At 40.7% G+C, this 22,169-nt stretch overlaps 2 protein-coding genes across 30 annotated transcripts in view; one reads left to right on the forward strand and one right to left on the reverse strand.

The window, feature by feature from the left end:
* The window catches only part of KMT2C (lysine methyltransferase 2C), a 298,083-nt gene that overhangs the window by 236,395 nt on the left and 39,519 nt on the right, over positions 1-22,169 (forward strand). For 20 of the 29 annotated variants that reach the window (XR_003679677.2, XM_028489535.2, XM_028489534.2 and 17 more), the window contains 12 exons: positions 291-338; positions 1,332-1,511; positions 1,651-1,683; positions 1,782-1,922; positions 7,096-7,228; positions 7,463-7,677; positions 9,339-9,412; positions 10,553-10,735; positions 11,469-13,331; positions 13,764-14,056; positions 15,507-17,329; positions 18,487-18,598. Coding sequence is in view for 28 of the 29 variants with exons in the window: in XM_028489535.2 (XP_028345336.1) it covers positions 291-338; positions 1,332-1,511; positions 1,651-1,683; positions 1,782-1,922; positions 7,096-7,228; positions 7,463-7,677; positions 9,339-9,412; positions 10,553-10,735; positions 11,469-13,331; positions 13,764-14,056; positions 15,507-17,329; positions 18,487-18,598 (5,098 nt within the window). In the remaining variant the exon portion in view is untranslated. The remainder of the gene's footprint in view (positions 1-290; positions 339-1,331; positions 1,512-1,650; positions 1,684-1,781; positions 1,923-7,095; positions 7,229-7,462; positions 7,678-9,338; positions 9,413-10,552; positions 10,736-11,468; positions 13,332-13,763; positions 14,057-15,506; positions 17,330-18,486; positions 18,599-22,169) is intronic. The other 9 variants (XM_028489545.2, XM_028489559.2, XM_028489552.2 and 6 more) reach the window with 5 other exon arrangements.
* On the reverse strand, positions 1,929-5,506 carry LOC102988647 (40S ribosomal protein S27-like). Its single transcript, XM_055084737.1, has one exon. The coding sequence runs from the start codon at positions 3,594-3,596 to the stop codon at positions 3,345-3,347; it is 252 nt and encodes an 83-aa protein (XP_054940712.1). The 5' UTR covers positions 3,597-5,506; the 3' UTR covers positions 1,929-3,344.

Below are 22,169 nucleotides of genomic sequence, written 5' to 3' on the forward strand. Positions count from 1 at the left end.
CTCCCTTTCTTTCTCTCCCTCCCCTCCCCTCCCCTCCCCTCCCCTCCCTCCCGTCCCTTCCCCTCCCTTCCCTTTGTCAAAGAACTCATCATTTTGTTTGATCTGCCTTGGCTTTCCTGCTTTAAGAGGGGAAATAGCAAGTTAGTTAATTTCTGTTGTCTGTCTAATTGCATCAGATTTAAGGCCTGTTGCCTTAGAGTCCTGCTGTACCTGTTTCTTCTTTTGTTTGCACTGTCGCCAGCTCCCGCTCCCGTGGTAATCATCCATTTTATTTGGTTTGGGTCTTGTAGGTCTTGATTTATGCACTTTCCAGGTTGAGAGCTCATCTTGTCCATTTGGTAAGAAACTGAGCAATGGATGACGGCTGACTAGAAGTAGTCTTTTTTTTTTTTAAATAGTGATTTCAGCTGAAACAACCTGTAGGTGCATGTGTATTTGTTATAGTGCTAATTTGTCACTAATCCAACTTTGCTTTTCCCTTTGTGCTTGCAGCTAAAGCATGGTACAACTGTACTGTGCTTTGGATGACTTTCTCTGTAGTGTTCTTTTTTTTTAAATGAATGGTTTTATTCATGTTAATATGTAATTTATAATATTACCCAAATATTATAGAGTTAGTTCCTATAAGAGCAGATAAGTTCCAGATAAGAGCAGATGAAATTTTACTTTCTGATAGCAGTAATATTGAGGAAGCATGATAAAGTAGATAAACCAGTTTTAAATGTGACTATTGCTTAAAAACCAATTTATATGAGATAAAGCATGTAATAAACATAATCTGTATATTGTTTTTGACTACAGAATATTTCAAAAATATGATCTGTAGTTGAAATATTCACAAAAGGATAATTTTTACAAGGCATTAAGAATTTTAGAGCTTTTCATAAATTTGTGTGAAACTTGTTTCACAAACTGCATATGATAAGTTGAACCATACATTTGAAACACTATCTTCTAAGTTTAAGCAGTTAATTGTATATTGAACATTGTATATTGATTCTTTTTAGAGTCCTGTCTTAATAATATGCTGCTTATTTTTTTGTGGAAATTAGCACTTTAGAACCAGATGTGTTCTTTTGTTTCTCAGGGAATGTGTTTGCATTGATTAAACTATAACTTTAAGCAGCACCCAAGTTTATAGATACATTGTGCCTAATTTTTACTGATTGACTCTCCAGATTGATTTAGGAATCCAGATTACTTCAGAATTACAGGCTTTTCATTGCTCTGTATTAATCATATTGTTGTGTCTTAATGCAGGTAAATAGTGTAGTGCATTTTGTGTGAGTGTTCAGAATTCACTTTTTAATATACATACCTTGCTCCTCTAGCTGGAATAGACGTTGGTGCCGGCACTGATGACCCTTCCTCTTTGCCTCAGCCAAGTGTCAATCAGAGTTCACGACCATTAAGTGAAGAGCAGCTCGATGGCATCCTCAGCCCTGAACTAGACAAAATGGTCACAGATGGTAAAATATTTGCCCTACATCTAGGCTTTCTAAAAGACATGAGTAAATATGATTTTCAAAGATTTCTGCATGCTTATTTACAATTTGACTTCTCTTCTGATGATTTTATGTCAAATGCTGTTTTGTATCTGTATATTGAAATGATAGTTGTTAATATTTCCACCTCTTTATTTTATCCTAGGAGCAATTCTTGGGAAGTTATATAAAATTCCAGGTATTTGTGTTTTGATTTTTAGTATGTAAGAATGGAATTCCCTGTGCTTTGGCTCTGTAGCCCTTTAATCGTACTGTCATTGGAACTGTGTCTCCTAGAGCTTGGAGGAAAGGATGTGGAGGACTTGTTTACCGCTGTGCTCAGTCCTGCAGCCACGCAGCCAGCTTCCATACCACAGCCTCCTGTGCCTCCGCTGCTGCCCACGCACACTCAGGGTATGTCGCCTCTCGGAAAGCGTCGTAAGTATGGCTCTGCGGAGCGTGTCCCTCAGTAAGCACGCACACGAACTGATGGCAGAAAGCCCTCTTTTGTGCCGATGGAAGAGTACTAATCTCTGAGTTTCCCTCAGTTACACACCTACCTCCCTGACATCCTCTGGAAATCGGCGATTCTCTTCATGGCCAGAATTCTTCTGCTCCCTCGATCTGCAGCACCACCATGAACAGTGCCTCCCTTCTTCCCATCCCCAACTCCTAGTCCCAGCTCACTTTTACTCAGTCCTTCCTGCAGAGATGCTTGGAGAACTGCTCCCCCCTCACCTGGCTGCCTTAGGCTCATCCACCTGGTCTCAGTTTCACTGTCATTTCCTCAGTGGTTAGCAAATCACCACCTCCACACCCACCCCATGCTTTTCATTGGTAGCATGTGGTGCAGATATAAATGACTGTTTGGGTAATTATGGTTTTCCCTTTAGATTGTGAGTTCCTTGAAGGCTTGGGTCACATCTGTCTTCACCACTGTATACCTTGCCACAGAATATATCCTTAGTTCATACTTTCAGAGTAAATCAGTGGCCTTTCTACCACTGTCAACTATGAAAATTCCTCATTCTGTGGAAATGTGCCTGTTTTGTTTAATCCACTTTCTTCTGCCTATTTGTAACCACTTGCAAAACAAGTTTAAGGCTTTCCTTTCTCCCTCTGCCTGGAGAGCTAAAATCTGATAGGCTAGAATTAAAATTTGTGGGAGTAGGTAGGTAAGGTGATAGTGCTGCAGGTCTGGGAATCTCCTATAGAAGGGAGATGGTGGTGTGTATTCTTGATGATTTGAATATTGGGTCATTTCTCTATATCCTGTTGTCACTGCTTCATGATTATATACTGAATTGAATAATTTGTAATGATACTTTTATAAGCTCATACACTGCTTTTGTGTAAGTGCTGAAATGTGCAAATAATTTAATGTTATCTTTACTACCAGTCTTGTGTATACATGAAAAATTCTATAATGCACATAATTGAAATATTTTAGTTTCTACCAGTTTAGCCTCTAAACATAAATTTACCTTGATTTTTGCTAGACTAAACATGTGATTTACATTTGGATAAAACAGACTCATCATAAGTGCTTCTTGCCTTAATTGTTCCCATATGCTGTCTTAATGATTAAGAACTCTTCAATATTTCTCTTCTCAACATATAAAAAAAAACTATCTCCATGTTTTCTGAAACTATAAGTATGTATTTCCGAAATCAAATCATTTAAAGATGTATTCCTTTATAAAAGGTTTTATGATCATTGTTTAAATCATTGAACTGTGCAGTCTCATTTTAAATAAGGTTTTGAAGGTTGGGGGCAGTTTTTTTGTTTTGTTTTGTTTTTTTCTTACCCGAAATACGTTTTTTGGGATGGTTTCCCATTCATCTTGATTCCGGCAGCTTTTAGTGCTGCTTCCGTCTGGAGGAGCACCCTTCTGGAAGCCTTGCTTTTCCTCCTGTAGGCTGGCAGAGGACAGTAGAGCAGCCAACACACAAAACTACTGTTTGTGCATGGCTAAAGATGGTGGTGATTTTATAGCATCCTGGGCATTTCACATCCATGAAATAGGAATTGGGGCTCTGCACCAGGTGCTTCTTCTTGTGTTTCCTCTTCTTTTCTGGAGAGGGATGAAGGAGATCCTTTGCGAGAGGCATGTTCTCCTGGGGAGGTCATCACCGTCGGAAAGGTGGGGTTGATTTTTTTTTTGCGTAGGAGTTGCTAAGATTTCAGCATTCATGTTTGAAAGAATAATAATTTAAGGATAAAGCATGATCAGGTCACATGCAGGGAGACCACACAGATACTCAAGAATGGCAACTCTAACATTTTCCAGAGCAAAGGAAGAGAGGTAAGTGGGCAGTGTTTAAGAAGGCAGAACAGGGCTTCCCTGGTGGCGCAGTGGTTGAGGGTCCGCCTGCCGATGCAGGGGACGCGGGTTCGTGCCCCGGTCCGGGAGGATCCCACGTGCCGCGGAGCGGCTGGGTCTGTGAGCCATGGCCGCTGAGCCTGCGCGTCCGGAGCCTGTGCTCCGCAACGGGAGAGGCCACAGCAGTGAGAGGCCCGTGTACCAAAAAAAAAAAAAAAAAGAAGGCAGAACAAAAAGTATACATGGGACTGAATTGTGTCTAGACAGCTAGGCATTGGCAGTTGGCCGTCTTTTCTCCAGGTTTCTGAGAGGCACTGGAGACCTCACACCAGTGAAATGACCTGATGAGTTACACGTTTTGGCAGAGTAGCTCTGATGTCAGTATTGAAAATGGATTTGAGACAAGAAGAGTTGTACTAATGAGTTTATTGCAGTTGGGACTGAGTTAGAATTTGGGCTCCATTTAAATATATCTGCAGTGCTAATTGAAAGGAGGAGATGGATTTGAGAGACAGTGATGTTAGAATAAGTAGGATAGTGCTACCAAATGGATGTAAGATGTGAGGAAAAAGGAAATAAATTGAACTAGACTATGTATAAGCCAGGCTTGCCTAGAGGATAACCAGTCATGCTGTAAACTAGAAACATGGAACAAAGAAGCGTGCACATGTGCGTGTGTGCGTGTGTGTGTGTGTGTGTTGTAGGGGGAGGGTAGCGGAGATGTAATGAATTAGTTTTAGGCCATTTTTAGTTAGAAATGGGACATACACATTGTTCCGACTTACAGGCAGTTGCAGTTGTTCAAGGCTATAGATGAAAATTTAGGAATTGTCTGTGTAGTGGTTGCAAGGGTGAGGTTTCTTAAGAGAATGTACTGCCAGTAGAGTACAGAAGCTTGAAGAACCCTTTTTAGTTAAATAGTTATATGCTTAAGTCAACTGATTTATATTAGGTATGCAATTATACACTCCTTTCCCCTTTTTAAGCGTTAGGTGGAAGTGAAAAAAACTGAGAGATGGAGACACTGAGTGAGAGGTATAGGATCTCAGCAGTGCCGATCATCAGACGGGTTGTAGGGTCAAGTAGGATGAAAGGTGTTGTTTCACTGGATGATAAGATTGTTGTGATCTTCAGTGGAACAACTTAGTAGGAGCGATGAGGAGAAGGACAGAGTGTGATGCGTTGACAGTTTTACAGAAGGTCAGAAAGCGGAGAAGGGAAATTTCAAGAAGATTGAGACAGTAACTTGAAATCACTTTAGGTGAAAGTTACATGAAGTGACTGCAATTCTTAACCGTGGTTCATGCCTTGAAAAAGATACTAGTATGACCAGGTATGGTAGACTTGAGAGAATGGGAAAAAGACCACCTCCTAATTAAAATAATAACAAAGGGAAAATGCTTTGCATTTATTTATGTGTACTTAAGTTATTTAATTTCTCTGGGTCTTTTTGCGTAAATGGAGTTACGCGTAATAACCCATTTCATGGCGTGGTTGTGAGGACCAAAGAGTTAATTAACACGTGTAAAGGTTTTAGAACAGTGCCAGGCATATACTAAATTGCTAATGAGTAATAGCTATTGTTATTATGTAAGGTTTCAGTATAGTCGTATTGCAGTTACAGTAGTCAGTGCTCCTAGCTCCAGGATAGATCACATTCTCACTACCAGGAAGGGAGCTTTTCTTTATCCTAACTACATGAAAGGCATCTGATATTTTTCAATAAAATATCATATTCCTTAGTGGAACCTACTTTTCTCTAAAGTTAAAAATAGAAGTAGCATTCTACTTGGAATAAATACAGAAATCTTGCTTCTTAATCCGATCCTTGGAATGAACTTAAGTGTCCTGAGACACTTGTTGTGGAGTCCAGATCCAGTGGGCCCAGCTCTGCCGTTCTGCAGGAGAAGCCCTAATCTGGAAGTCAGATGGTTCCAGGACCACTGTCCTTGAGACAAAGCCTGAAAAGCTGCGGGCAGTCAGCCCCAGTATCCTCAGATGAACTTGAGAGTTGTAACGGAGGGTCTGGTTTGGCTGAAAGGACATTATGTAGTGTAGAACATTATGTGGGCAAGGCACTTCTCTTCGTTATTTTTTCTAATAGCTTGGCAAATGATCGATCGGGTTAGGAGTTCTCTGTCACTATCCCAGGTGTGCCAAGTATTAACCAACTTTGTAACTGATTTTCATTTGTATAATTAACTGGTGATGCGGATGTGGATCTCCTAGTGTTGTTCTGAGTGTTATAACGTAAGTAGAGGCCATGTATTTATTATGTCTTTAAATTGGAAGGGTTTTCTCCCCACCTTCCAGTTTTATTGACATATAGTTGACATACAGCACTGCATAGTTTAGGGTGTACAGCATAGTGATTGGACATACATTGTGAAATGATTACCACTGTAAGTTTATGGAAGGGGTTTTTGAAGGTACACCAAAAAAAGGTGTGTTTTTTTGCTGGAAAACTGCTTGGTTAAGGACAGTTGGCTTATTTCCAAATAGTTTAGGAAAATAGATGATCGCAATAAGGGTTGGAGTTATATGCTTGTGGAGCGTTTGGAGAAACACAAGGTGGTCTTATTATGGTTTGCCTAATGTCTATTTAGAAAGAAGGCGCGAAGGTACTGGAATGAGAATTAAAATACATTTGGGGGCTGAAACTGCAAGTAATGAAAATTAGGTCAAAAACAGAAATTATTTATTTTTAACAGTAGTCGTCCAGTTTATAATGGTAGATGAAATATTGCTTGCTGTTCCAAACTACTTTCGAGAAAGTGCCAATTTAAGAGTAATAGGTGTTTTTTTCATGTAAGGGACATTTGTTTGTAAATTTTGCGTGAAGAAGAGTATTTGATACAACTCACTAGCATTTATTGAGATTGATTCTTTTTTTAGAGCTCATATGTAGTGCATACTTACTGCATAGCAGTCACTGTGCTGAAAACTGCACATACAGTATGCCAGTTACATTCTAGAATACCTTCATTTTATAGAAACAGTGGTTGATTCTGCTTGTAACAAGTAGCAGAATTACGATTCAAGCTCAGGGCTGTCAGACTCCAAAACACATGCTACTTCCATGATACCGTAATGAAGTAAACAGAATTATAGAGTCCATATTTCAAAATTTTATAACCAAGTCACTCTTTAAGGGATATTTTACAGTATAATATTGGGGGGAAAATCCTACCTTTAAGTAGTATTACGAATTTTTATTTAGAAATATTTCTGCTGCTTTTTAATTATTTTTTAATAATATGCAAAAATTACTGCTTTCTTCTTTTAAGATGTTTTTTCACGGATGCCACTCATGAACGGCCTTATTGGACCCAGTCCTCATCTCGCACATAATTCTTTGCCTCCTGGAAGTGGACTGGGAACTTTCTCTGCTGTAGCGCAGTCCCCCTACACTGATGCCAGGTATTTAAAAGCCTCCACTTTCTACGGAAACGTAAATCCTTTTTGTTATATGAATGGTTATTAGTCTGAGTGATTGTGCACAGTGCTAGTGTGTTGCACTCATCGTGATCTTTGCTAAAAATCATCAAACATTTTAGCTATTTTGTAATAATAGGTTTAATGAAATTGTACTTGACCACAGTACTTAGAAACTTATTTTATGTTTATGAAGTAACGTTGTTTATTATTTGCCAGGGATAAAAATCCAGCATTTAATCCAATGGCAAGTGACCCTAACGGCTCTTGGACATCATCAGCCCCCACTATGGAAGGAGAAAATGATACAATGTCAAATGCCCAGAGAAGCACCCTCAAGTGGGAGAAAGAGGAGGCCCTGGGTGAAATGGCAACGGTAGCACCAGTCCTCTACACAAACATTAATTTCCCCAACCTGAAGGAAGAGTTCCCAGGTAAGTCACGGGTATATCACTGCGTTACATCTGACCAACTTGCCCACACGTGACAGGCTTTTTTTGTTCTTGTCTTACTGTAATAGAGAGCCCGTGTATCACCATTAATTTTTATCTAGTGTGACTCTGCACAATGTGAAGATTCCCTAGATATCTAGAAAGAACTTGCATTTTCTTAGTCCTAAGCCCTGTGCCGATTAGCATATTTCCCAGAAGTTAATTTCAATTAATGAAGTGATTCCAGCTCCTAGCAGTCTTTTTAAATACATGGGAGTCAGTGTTGTGTTACATGTGTAAGTGTACAAGAAAATTCCTAGAATAAACAGCTTATCATTTAATCAGAAGTATTAAGTTAGGTTAAATCAGACTCCATTCTAAGTATTGTTCACATTGAAACTAACTCAGAATTATTTCCCATTCTTCCCGACTGTCTGGCCCATTTGAAAAAAGCAGATGGTACAGTGGTACCATTTTTGAAAATTCTCATTAGCAAGAGGATGAAACATTTGGATTAATGTCACTTACACAATATTTGTAAGCAAATGCTCATTTAATATCTTGAGTTCATGTTGCAAGACAAACTAGGCTTTGAAAAGGTCACTTAAGCTTTGTCTTGCAATAGTTTCCTAGCTGTCATGTGGCTCTTTCAAATTACTAGAGGAGTACTTAAAAGTGGATTTTTTATGGATGACCCCCGTCTTTTTAGGTTTGGCCTTTTTGGTTTGGCCGCCTTGTAGTACTTTATTTATTATTATGCATAAAAAATAAATGCTACCTTATCTAACAAGAGAAATCAGTGGTTTAATGCAGGGCTGTCTGTTAAAGCAGTATACACATTCTTCAGGGGTGGTTTTTTTTGTTTTTTGTTTTTTTTTTTAAACCCACACTTTTATTTGCTGCTTAGAGATGGTATATCTGGTTCTATTAAGTCACTTAGTGTCAGTGTAAAAATTGTCCTTAGATTGGAGCTGTAGGTTTCCTTTTTTTAAAGTAATTTTCTTTAATAGATGTACTGTGTGATTCTAGAACCTCATGAAGTACCATGTTAAGGCTGTTGGTCTGTAGCTGATTTCCATTTTCACTGGCTGTTTCGAAGCTTTCTTTTTATAAATATGGACAGAAGCATTTCTGCATTTATTGCTAACTGTTGATCTCACCCAGATTTCATTTTGTGTACTGTCCTGACACTGCGTTTCATAGAAGTGGCTTGAAATCATTGCTTTTTCCCTGTCTTTGTTGTGCACAAGTGCTGATGAGATGCTTATTTTTAATAATGATTACTTACTTTTGGTCAACTTGATAGACTTCTCTTGAGTACAGATGTTTTCCAAAACTTTTAGCTTTGGTCCTGGTAGCATCTTACATGGTTGAGAGAATCTATTATGTTTGGCTTAACTTTATCTTGGCTGCTTAGAACTTTGATTTAAAAACTTCGCAACTCCACAGGTGAGATTGTTAATGAGGCAGCACTCCATTCAGAAATATGTTTGGTCTGCTGTGTGCCCGGAACTTTATACTGTACAAAGAACTAAACACAGGACTATTCATTTATGAAAATATGGGCAGAATAAGTTTAACTGTTAGCAGTTTATCAACCTTTTGATTAAGACACATCATTACCGTGGCTCTGTGAATGTGTCTACTGTGTTCTTTTGTTGCAGACTGGACTACTAGAGTGAAGCAAATTGCCAAGCTGTGGAGAAAAGCAAGCTCGCAGGAAAGAGCACCATACGTGGTATTTAAAAAAACTCATATGTGTCATGCCTTCAGACACAATATGTGAATCTTATTATTATTGTCTTAGGTTAATAAAAAGATTTCCCATTCCAAAAAACATATGTTAAATAGTTGTACAACTAATAAACAGCTTTGCTTTATAGTGTTTTCCTAACTCATGATGTCTTAATATAGAGGGTGACATTTTCATAAGCTGGTTAATCGAAGCAGTATGCTGAAGATTGAAATCACTTGTCCTAGGAGCACGTTTAATTCATTTCACTTTTAAATTGCTTTATCTCTTCGAAAGAGATAAAGCAGCCACATCAGTGTACCTCAGTTTCTTCTACAATAAGCACTTTTTGTATTAGGTTTAGTAGGGAATTTTGCAAGAGGTGTACCTGGACACCTTTAAGGAGCTTTTGAAACATGGACTTGGCCAGGAATTATTAGGGTATTTTATAAGATTCACAGTTCAGATGGTGACTTATTTTCTCCCAAAGAGCCAAATTAAGATTGTCAACTGGATCCAGATCCTTGCTTTCATTTGAAAGCATGTTATATCTGCATTATCGTTTTGGAAAATATACGCACTTACTTTCTACTTTGATCTTCAGCAGACATATTGTCAGTGATAATGACTGCTTGGATAAAGCCAAAAATTTTGGTGGGGGGATGTGTCGATGATGCTTTGTTTTGTTTTACCTTGACTGGCAGAGGTAATGGCAGGATATTTTTAATATTTCTCAATGATTTTTCTTTTTTTAACGTTAAGCTTCAGATTCCAGATTTGAGACTTGGAGGATTGATTTGGTATTTTCCTTTTCTCTAAATTGAGAGAGATATTAATCGTTCCATTTTTGAAGAGTCTGTTACGAAAATTAGGATTGAAAATATTAGATTACACCTGGGTTCTCTAGCCTGGTTCAAATAGAGGGATGGAAATATGTCTTCAGTTGAAACATGCCTTATAAAAGGGAAAAGTGAGGTAGTGTCCAGATCTTTTCACACAAGAGACTGTACGTTCTCAAGGTTAATGTTTCAACTGTTTTCAACTATTTAACCCAACTTTTTCTTGCTTTTGTATGATAAAGTTTGTCATAGTTTTATTTAATTTTAACATATACTGGGAGATAATTTTCTTCTCCTTTTTTCAAAGCAAAAAGCCAGAGATAACAGAGCTGCTTTACGCATTAATAAAGTACAGATGTCAAATGATTCCATGAAAAGGCAGCAACAGCAAGACAGCATCGATCCCAGCTCTCGTGTTGATTCAGATCTTTTTAAAGATCCACTAAAGCAAAGAGAATCGGAACATGAACAGGAATGGAAATTCAGACAGGTGTGTGTTTCTGTTTCTTTAAGAATTGGCTTTTTAGGACTTCCCTAGTGGTGCAGTGGTTAAGAATCCACCTGCCAGTGCAGGGGACATGGGTTCGAGCCCTGGTCCAGGAAGATTCCACATGCCATGGAGCAACTAAACTAAGCCCATGCGCCACAACTACTGAGACTGCGCTCTAGAGCCCGCGAGCCACAACTACTGAGCCCGCCTGCCTAGAGCCCGTGCTCCGCAACAAGAGAAGCCACCGCAATGAGAAGCCCGCGCACCGCAACGGGGAGCAGCCCCCGCTCGCCGCAACTAGAGAAAGCCCACCCAGCAACAAAGACCCAACGTGGCCAAAAATAAAAAGATAAAAGAATTAATTAAAAAAAAGAATTTGCTTTTTAAAATTGAGTTTTTGCTTTTTGAGAAAAGAGCTATTTATGATACAATTTCAGCTATAGTTCTTACTAGAATATAAAAATTTGATTTAAAATAAACTTTCCTTTCTCAGTAAAATATATTTAAGTTGATTTGGGGAAGTTTTGGTAAATATTATAAACAATATGCTGCCATAGACATTCGGTATACTCTGATGAATAATAGTCTCTCCTCTTGAGGAATTTATAATAGGGGAGCAATCTGGAAACTGACGACATCAAAGGAATAAGTTTTCTGTTGCTGTTCCCCCCTGCCCCGTGACAGCTATGTTCTTCCTTAGCCGTATGATTGTTTTTCTTTCCTGTTCCAACAGCAAATGCGCCAGAAAAGCAAGCAGCAGGCCAAGATCGAGGCCACGCAGAAGCTGGAGCAGGCGAAGAACGAGCAGCAGCAGCTCGGCTCTCAGCCTCTGCTGGGGCGCTCTGGCTCGGACACGCCGACCGGTGGGGTCCAGAGCCCCTTGACCCCGCAGCCTGGCAACGGGAGTATGTCTCCGGCACCGTCCTTCCATAAAGACCTGTTTGCGAAGCAGCTGCCTGGCGCCCCCACGTCCGCGCCATCAGATGACGTGTTTGTAAAACCGCACGCTCCACCTCCTCCCCCAGCGCCGTCCCGCATCTCCATCCCGGAGAGTCTGCCGCAGGCTCAGACTCCTCAGCCGCCTTCCCCACAGATGTTTTCCCCTGGATCTTCTAACTCCCGGCCGCCATCTCCAGTGGATCCTTATGCGAAAATGGTTGGTACCCCAAGACCACCTCCTGGGGGCCATGGTTTTTCCAGAAGAAATTCTGCACTCGTGGAAAACTGTGCACCTTTATCATCCGTATCGAGGCCCACTCAGATGAGCGAGACAACAGCAAATAGGCCATCCCCAGTCAGAGATTTATGTTCTTCCTCCACGGCAAGTAGTGACCCCTATGCAAAGCCTCCAGACACACCTAGGCCTGTGATGACAGATCCATTTCCCAAACCCTTAGGCCTACCCCGGTCTCCTGTAGTTTCTGAACAAACTGCGAAAGGTCCTCTAGCGTCTGGAACCAATGACCACTTTGCTAAACCATCTCCTAGGGCAGATGCGTTTCAAAGACAACGGATACCTGACCCATATGCTCGACCCTTGTTGACACCGGCACCTCTTGATAGTGGTCCCGGACCTTTTAAAGCTCCAATGCAGCCGCCCCCATCCTCCCAGGACCCTTATGGATCAGTGTCCCAGGCACCAAGGCGATTGTCTGTCGACCCTTATGAGAGGCCTGCTTTGACACCACGACCTGTAGATAACTTTTCTCATAACCAGTCAAGTGATCCATATAGCCAGTCTCCCATCACCCCGCATCCGGCAATGAATGAATCTTTTGCTCATCCTTCAAGGGCTTTTTCCCAGCCTGGAACCATATCAAGGCCAACATCTCAGGACCCGTACTCCCAACCTCCGGGAACTCCACGTCCTGTTGTAGATTCCTATTCCCAACCCCCAGGAACATCTCGCTCCAATCCAGACCCCTATTCTCAACCTCCTGGAACTCCCCGGCCCACCGTTGATCCGTATAGTCAGCAGCCACCGACCCCGAGGCCGTCTGCGCAGGCAGACCTGTTTGTCACGTCTGCAGCTAATCAGAGACGCTCTGATCCCCGCGGTCACCCGCCTGGGACACCGAGACCGGGAGTCTCTGTTCCTTACCCTCAGCCACCAGCAGTGCCGAGGCCAAGGATTTCAGAGGGTTTTGCCAGGTCCTCAGCGACAAGACCGGTCCTCGCGCCGAGTCAGGACCCTTTCCTGCAGGCAGCACAAAATCGAGGAGCAGCCTTACCTGGCCCTTTGGTAAGGCCACCTGATGCGTGTTCCCAAACACCCAGGCCACCGGGACCTGGCCTTTCAGACACTTTTAGCCGTGTCTCCCCGTCTGCCCCTCGTGACCCCTATGAGCAGCCTCCCATGACTCAGAGACCTCAGTCTGACTCTTTCGGAACAAGTCAGGTTGCCCATGATGTCGCTGAGCAGCCACGGCCTAGATCAGAGGGGAGCTTCAGTGCACCTTCCAGCTCACCCATGAATTCTCAAGGCCAGCAGTTCTCTGGTGTGTCCCAGCTTCCCGGACCTGTACCGACCTCAGGAGTCACCGATACACAGAGCACTGTAAACATGTCTCAAGCAGATACAGAGAAACTGAGACAGGTAAACAGGTTGAATGTTCTCAGATGTTTTAAATGTATTATTCGAGAAAGCTATTCATTTTATCAAATTGAGTAATTTATATACAGCTGTTAAAGTCGATCTTTTCTGTAGAATTTGTCACACTGCAAAGAAGAAAAATGAAATTGGTAAAATCAACACTGATGAATTGGACTTATTCTTTTATCTAATTACAATTTTCATGAGTTGGGAGGGGAATTCTTAAATATGAAAGGTTCAGTTTTGTGATAGTTGTATGGCAAGGAAAAGGACCCAAATCATCCCTTTATTTTTTATAACCAATTGAATATTTAAGTGTAACTAGTGTTTTATCATACTTTGAAATATTACGGTATTTTAAACATTACCATAGTCAAGTTTCTGAATCATTGAGACTTAAAAAGTCCCGGTCATTTTTTGTTTCTTTCCATTCAGCGACAGAAGTTACGTGAAATCATCCTCCAGCAGCAACAGCAGAAGAAGCTGGCAGGTCGACAGGAGAAAGGGTCACAGGACCCAGGACCAGTGCCTCATCCGGGGCCCCTGCAGCACTGGCAGCCGGAGAGTGTCAGCCAGGCTTTTACTAGGCCTCCACCCCCCTATCCTGGGAGCATCAGGTCTCCCATTGGCCCTCCTCTAGGACCTAGATATGCTGTTTTCCCAAAAGATCCGCGTGGACCCTATACTCCTGATGTTACTGGTATGGGGATGAGACCTCATGGATTTAGGTAATGCTTTTAGTTTCATGCCAGATTTAAATTGCTAATAGAAGGGAATGCAGAACTGAAATGATTTTGTTAGGGACCATTTTTTAATTGTAGTATAGTTAAATTTACAATGTAGTGTTAGTTTCAGGTATACAGCAAAGGGATTCAGTGTCTTTTTAATGTGTGTGTGTGTGTGTGTGTGTGTGTGTGTGTGTGTGTGTGTATCCTTTGAAATTACTCTTAATCAAGAAGTTTATGCTGTTTTTTACTTTTTGATCCCTTTGAGATATGATCAACATTATTTTTCACTAATGAGAGGTCGTGGGTTTTTCTTTAAACCCCTCAGTACTCAACAGAGTGTAAAAGCACTCCCTTTGTTATGAAATATTGACTGTACTAGCCTTATGTCACAGCCACAGCGATGTAGTTTATCCTACCAGGCAAACCTTTAAAATGTAACTGCCATATTCTTTCAAAGCCTCCTGTGATGTGATGAGTGAGAATTATTCTCTCCTTAGATTTTTAATTTTAATTTACATGGTAAATATTTCTGGAAATTTGCAAATTGAAGGGATGTTTTCCTGTAGGAATTTTTTGTGATGAGTGGTTTCCATCTTTGAAGTGGGTAGTAGAACAATCAAAGCCAAATGTAGGCCTGAGTTATAATAAGGTATTATATTATTATAATATAATAATATTTCTTTAACATGCTTTTCGTTTTATCAGGTATAGCTTTTAGTCTAATACCTACCTCCATGTTAAAGTCTTACCCTTGTTTTCCTTTTTTCTTTCTCCTTACTTTTGCCTGTTGCTCTGTTTTATATTTATTTGTAAATTACCTTTAGTTTTTTCTAGAATGAGGTACAATATAAATAAAAGTATTTCTCTAATTTATTCATTTACTAAATCTTTGCAGATAATGCCTATCATTCTTTGTCTTACTACCCCCAGTCCTCATTCCTTTCAAGCAAATAATAGGTTAACCTGTCCAGTCATCATGCCTTTGTTTTCTCATGTGCAGAGGCCTATAAAGTCTCTCTAGTACAATTCATTAGACCTTCTACCTTCATTCAAGCATCCCCCCAAATCAGCTTCCTCTGTATCATAGCCTCCCTAAATATAGAAAAAAGAAATGGACTCCTTTGCAACTCCAATAGTATGTGCTGATTTCTAAGCAACTGATTCCATCTGCTTTGGTGGCTTTGCTTTGTCTTTGTCTATATGTCATCTGTTAGATCGTATGCCTTTAGAGCTCGGATATGGTATTCATTATAGGGTACTTGGCAAACATTTACTTGCATATAGATACTTTATAAGTAGTTGCTAATGGTGATTATTTTGTTTTTGCTAAGTCATTGTATTTGGCAACGTTAATTTTGTATCTGTGTTTAATCTAAAGCTTTTCCTTTTTACTTTTTTACAATATCAATACTTGATATTGACTATATGCTTTTTAAATGTCTTCTTTTAGATTTGGATTTCCAGGAGGTAGTCACGGTACCTTGTCAAGTCAGGAACGCTTCCTTGTACCTCCTCAACAAATACAAGGATCTGGATTTCCTCCACAGCTGAGAAGATCTATGTCTGTAGATATGCCCAGGCCTTTAAATAACTCGCAAACGAATAATCCAGGTGGACTTCCTCCACATTTTTCACCACAGAGCCTGTCAGTTCAGCAGCATAACATACTGGGCCAAGCATTTATTGAATTGAGGCACAGGACCCCTGATGGAAGGCCTCGGATGCCGTTCCCTGCTTCTCCTGGCAACGTTATAGAGGCACCTTCTCATCCAAGACATGGAAACTTCATTCCCCGGCCAGACTTTCCAGGCCCTAGGCACACAGACCCCATGAGACGACCTTCCCAAGGTCTCCCTCATCAGCTGCCTGTGCATCCAAATTTGGAACAAGTGCCACCATCTCAGCAAGAGCAAAGCCACCCTGTCCATTCATCTTCTGTGGTCATGAGGTCTCTGAGCCACTCCTTAGGTGGTGAGTTTTCAGAGGCCCCTTTGTCAACATCTGCACCAGCTGAAACAACATCTGATAATTTACAGATAACCACCCAGTCTTCTGGTGGGCTTGAAGAAAAGCTTGATTCTGATGACCCATCTGTCAAAGAACTAGATGTTAAAGACCTCGAGGGGGTTGAAGTCAAAGACTTAGATGATGAAGATCTTGAAAATTTAAATCTAGATACAGAGGATGGCAAGGGAGATGAATTGGATACTTTAGGTAATTTGGAAACTAATGATCCCAACCTGGATGACCTCTTAAGGTCAGGAGAATTTGATATCATTGCATATACAGATCCAGAACTTGACCTGGGAGATAAGAAAAGCATGTTTAACGAGGAACTAGACCTTAATGTTCCAATTGATGATAAGTTAGATAATCAGTGTGTATCTGTTGAACCCCCAAAAAAGGAGCAAGATGACAAAAGTATGGTTCCTTCTGATAAACATTCTTCTTGGAAAAAATCCACTGTCAGCAGTGAGATTAAAACAGAAGTACTGTCTCCAGATTCTAAAGGGGAAACCAAATGTGAAAGTGAGAAAAGTGATGAGGGTAAAGATACTGTTGACGCTGCCTGCCCACAGGACCCTGCTCATACAGACGGGAACGATGGGGAACAAGCTTCTTTGCAGTCCTGTGATGCAGATCTACTTGAGAAAAGAACTAATCGCGAAACGGCTGGCTCCAACACAGGTGTTCGTGGGTCCACTCAGCTGCCTGCTGAAGATGTGATAAACTCTTGTAGCATACCTGGATCAACTCCAGTTCTCTCAAGTTTACTTGCTAATGAAAAATCTGATAATTCAGACGTTAGGCCATTGGGGTCTCCACCACCAACTTTGCCAGCCTCACCGTCCAGTCATGTGTCAAGTTTGCCTCCCCCTCTAATGACGCCGCCTGGTCATGCTTTGGATAATACGTTGAATTCTGATGTGACAGTAGTCCCTAGATTAAACCATACTTTCCCTCAGGGTGTGCAGGCAAGTCCAGGATTCATTCAGGGTCAGCCAACAGTGCATCGCGGTTTTGGAACCGCAAAGCCTGTGAATCAGACTGTGCCTCTGACAAGTCAGTCTGCCCCCAGTGGCGTGTCTGGGCCCCAGCAGCTGATGGTCCCTCAGACGGCCGCCCAGCAGAATAGAGAGAGGCCCCTCCTTCTGGAGGAGCAGCCTCTACTTCTGCAGGACCTTTTGGATCAAGAGAGACAAGAACAGCAACAGCAAAGACAGATGCAAGCCATGATCCGTCAGCGGTCTGAACCGTTCTTCCCTAATATCGGTAGGAATTCCTCGGAGTTTCAGAAATAGTTACTGTGGGCATGGGGTGGGATGCAGTATGCTTACAAGATTTGTGTATTAAACTACACAATTGTTTAATAGTTTAATACACAATTTGTGTATTAAACTACTAGTGTGGACTAGAGCACTGAGGGCTGTATTTCTGTTCCTCCTTCAGCTTTGAAATGAACGTGATTAAGAGTTTTAGATTCCTCCCAGGTACATCAAGAGATTCAAAACTCTGAGTTTCAGACTTTCTCAAGTCTGTCTTTTATGGGATTGTTTAATAGAAATAAATCTTTTTTAGTTCCTGCCTTCTAACCATTATTACCATGTATTTTCAGAGTCACTGAAAGGTGAATTTAAAGGAACTCTGCTAGGAGTAAACTTCTTACTGTCCTATTATGCCCAATGAATGCTTGGCTTTTTTTTTTTTTTGGTTATATGAAGCTCTTTAACTTACTTCCAATAGCTTACTTATTTGGGGAACACCCCCCCGCCAAGAGAACAGCAGTGCAGTAGAAATACCTGAGTGAGTGCCTCTAAGAGAAAGAATTAGCAATCAAAGGACACATGTCCAAGGATTGCTTTCTTCTAAACAGTAAAACTGACCTTCTGTCCTTCGTACATTACCAATTCCATCATATTGGTCCATTTCTTTTTTATTTATATGCAAAGAGGTCTTTTGTCAGTAGCCTATGTTTCTTGTAAGAAATTGATACATTTTTCTCATAAAGAGTAATAACCAATTTAGTGGAATTCCTTAGTATTGGTAATAACTGCAAATTCTCATTCATGGTGGAACATTACTAAAGAAGCAATTCTGCTTAGAATTGTGAAAGTTTGGATGGAAGGAATTTCATTGCTTTAGATTACTGGTATAATCTCTCTTACATTTGACAGGCACCTTGTTTTGATTCTTACAGTACTAACGTATTAAAAGTGTGGATCACTTAGATGGGATTAATTTCAGGATGAGGTTCTTGCCATCTCATAATTCCTTCCTTACCTGGTATAGGACCTATAATAGTGATTATTAAATAATAAAGAATAAGAGTCTGTAAGTTACATAATGTTTGTGGTAGTTATGTTACCTTTTAGTGTCACTTGAACCAAATACTATGAAATAAGTAACTTTAAAATATATTTCTTCTTTAGATTTTGATGCAATTACAGATCCTATAATGAAAGCCAAAATGGTGGCCCTTAAAGGCATAAATAAAGTAATGGCACAAAACAATATGGGCATGCCACCAATGGTTATGAACAGGTAGGTGAAGATGTTTCTCATTCTTACTGTGCATCAAGAAGTGCATGAAATTATTACTGGTTACTAGAAGGAGCATACAGTAACTCAAAACTTGTATTCTAGGAATGAACAATTAATTTTTCAATTGGTTGTGATGTCAGCTGAATATGATCAAATGCGAAATGCGGTACAAACGTAAAGATTAAATTTCCATTCGTTTCAGGGTAAACATAATAAAACATCATGGAATGGTTTGAAAGATTGACTTGATTAAGCAGGAAATCCAAAGTATTTAAGTGTATGCCTGTTTAAATACCTTTAGAATAGTTAATGCTAACCAAAAGCTGCATGGGACAGAGTTCCTTCATCCTGAATAGGTGAGAGTGAGAGGATAAGCAGGAAAATGGAAATTAAACTGTTCTGTGCTGAGAACAAAAGATAGTTTATTTCAGCCTGTGACTATTTTGTATTCCATCAGAGGACATTTGAAAGTTAGCATTTGGAAACTTTGTAAGCCTTTTCACTATTAGCAGAAGAAATGGAAAATTATACATTAGAGAGGATTATGAGTTATTTGAGTATCTGAATTTCTGAAATTAGGTATTTACACCTCCTAAGGGGTATAAAATCACCACAGGTGGTGTTCCTTAAGTTTTGCTCATGGCCCATCGTCAGGATTATGTGCTAGTTTTTTGGAAAATGCAGGTTCATTTACTCAACCACAAACCTACTGAATCAGAATATCTGGAGATGGTGCTTGTGTGTCTGTAGTTTTAGTGAGCGCCATGGGTAATTCTTCTGCATATTGCTGTTTGAGAACCTCTTTCAATAGAGTAGGCATAGAGCCTCAATTTAGCTGAATTATCTTGTTGAATGTGGATGATTATGGAATTGAATATGAAATCTACCAGGGAATTCCAAGAAGCATTGTTGAGATCCAAGAAGAGATTGTAGTTTCTAATGATTTTCATTATTATTTTTTTTTAAAAATACATTTGATGATGGGCTTCCCTGGTGACACGGTGGTTGAGAGTCCGCCTGCTGATGCAGGGGACACGGGTTCGTGCCCCGGTCCCGGAAGATCCCACGTGCCGCGGAGCGGTTGGGCCCGTGAGCCATGGCCGCTGAGCCTGCGCGTCCGGAGCCTGTGCTCCGCAACGGGAGAGGCCGCAACAGTGAGAGGCCCGCGTACAGCAAAAAAAAAAAAAAATAATAATAATAATACATTTGATGCGTTTCTTGATCTGTTGCAGCTATTGACCTTAGCAATGTTAAAATTGACCATTCTTGGCCAGTGAGAGCTTATTCTAGAAGGCTCCTCAGTTTTTTTAAAAAAATTAATTATTAATTATTGATTTTTGGCTGCATTGGGTCTTCGTTGCTGTGCACAGGCTTTCTCTAGTTGTGGCGAGCGGGGGCTGCTCTTCGTTGCGGTGCGCGGGCTTCTCCTTGCGGTGGCTTCTCTTGTTGCAGAGCACAGGCTCTAGGCGTGCGGGCTTCAGTAGTTGTGGCTTGTGGGCTCTAGAGCGCAGACTCAGTAGTTGTGGCACACAGGCTTAGTTGCTCTGCGGCATGTGAGATCTTCCTGGACCAGGGCTTGAACCTGTGTCCCCAGCACTGGCAGGTAGATTCTCAACCACTGCCCCACCCAGAGAAGTCCTGATTTTCATTATTGCACAGCGTCTGTTAACACTATTTCTGTGTCACAGGGCTTCTTAACTTTTTTATGTCATGAACTTTTTTGACATCCCAGTGAAGCCTGAACTCCTCAGAATATTTTTTTAAATATTTATTTATTTATTTATTTATTTTTGGCTGTGTTGGGTCTTTGTTGCTGCACGTGGGCTTTCTCTAGTTGCGGCGATCGGGGGCTACTCTTCATTGCAGTTCGCGGGCTTCTCATGGCAGTGACTTCTCTCATTGTGGAGCACGGGCTCTAGGCGCGCAGGCTTCAGTAATTGCGGCATGCGGGCTCAGTAGTTGTGGCTCATGGGCTCTAGAGTAAGGCTCAGTAGTTGTGGCACACGAGCTTAGTTGCTCTGCGGCATGTGGGATCTTCCCGGACCAGGGATTGAACCCGTGTCCCCTGCATCGGCAGGCGGATTCTCAACCACTGTGCTACTGGGGAAGCCTTCCTCAGAATATCTTATTTTATTTATTTATTTTTTTCCTCAGAATATTTTAATGCAAAACCAAAAACATTGGTTTTACAGAGGAAATAAATTATATTTGAAATATAGTTAAATATAAAAGTTATAGCATATGGTGCTTCTCTAATGCATTAATAAATTTGGCAGTAGGTCTAATAACTACCATAATTTCAAAATAGTGATGAACTTAAATGATCTATTAGGTATGTGCAACAACTTTTGCTATGAAAATAATGCGAGTTCTATTGGTGCAAAGTCACAGTACTGCTGATAATATTGTAGTTTGCTGCGCATAGTCAAAATAGAAGGGAATGCTAAATTTAATTTTGTACGTTCTTTAAAATACGGACCTGAGAATCAGAACCCCTGCTCCTTCGGCATCATGTCTGTATCACTCAGGTACACTGATCTGTTAGTCATCAGGTGTGTTGTTATCCCTTCTGCTGAGCACTTTGAAGAAGTAGAGGTGATGGTCCTTCCTTCAAGTGGTGTCGTAAGTTGCCTGAGGGTGGTAGACAGTGAGTGCTTTTGGGATTACGAGATTATTCCTCACCAGGGCTGTAGGGGAGCCAGCGGGTAACAGATGAATCAGAAAGCTGAGCAAAAAAATTAAAAAGCGTATGTTCCAAATTCTGATAGTACTCAGATATTAAGGTACAGTGTTTGATAAATAATTTGCAAAACATAATCTTGTTACATTGACGCATTTGGTAATTTTAGGGGCAGTGTTTTCATCAAAGCAGTAATGTTTCTGTGAAGTTTTTAATTAGAGTAACGTTTTGCCAGATATTTTGAACCATATAGACTTTATCTTGGTCAGTGACCAGCTTTTGGTTTGCTTTAACATTTAGATATAAAAATGTATGAACTTTTTTCTTTTTTCTGTATTTTTTTCACAGCTTTGTTGGAGTATAAATGCTTTACAATGTTGTATTCTTTTCTGCTGTACAACAAAGTGAATCAGCCATATGCATACATATGTCCCCATATCCCCTCCTCTTGAGCCTCCCTCCCACGCTCCCTATCCCAACCCTCCCTATCCCACCCCTCTTGGTGGTCACAAAGCACTGAGCTGATCTCCCTGTGCTATGCAGCAGCTTCCCACTAGCCATCCATTTAAAAAAATGTATGAAGTCAGAATGGCCATCATCAAAAAATCTGGAAACAGTAAATGCTGGAGAGGGTGTGGAGAAAAGGGAACACTCTTGCACTGTTGGTGAGAATGTAAATTGATACAGCCACTATGGAGAACAGTATGGACGTTTCTTAAAAAACTACAAGTAGAACTACCATACGAGCCAGCAATCCCACTACTGGGCATATACCCTGAGAAAACCATAATTGAAAAGAGTCATGTACCAAAATGTTCATTGCAGCTCTATTTACAACAGCCAGGGCATGGAAGCAACCTAATTTTCCATCAACAGATGAATGGATAAAGA

This window comes from Physeter macrocephalus, chromosome 5 (assembly GCF_002837175.3).
Source record: "Physeter macrocephalus isolate SW-GA chromosome 5, ASM283717v5, whole genome shotgun sequence".
Lineage (NCBI taxonomy): Eukaryota > Metazoa > Chordata > Mammalia > Artiodactyla > Physeteridae > Physeter > Physeter macrocephalus.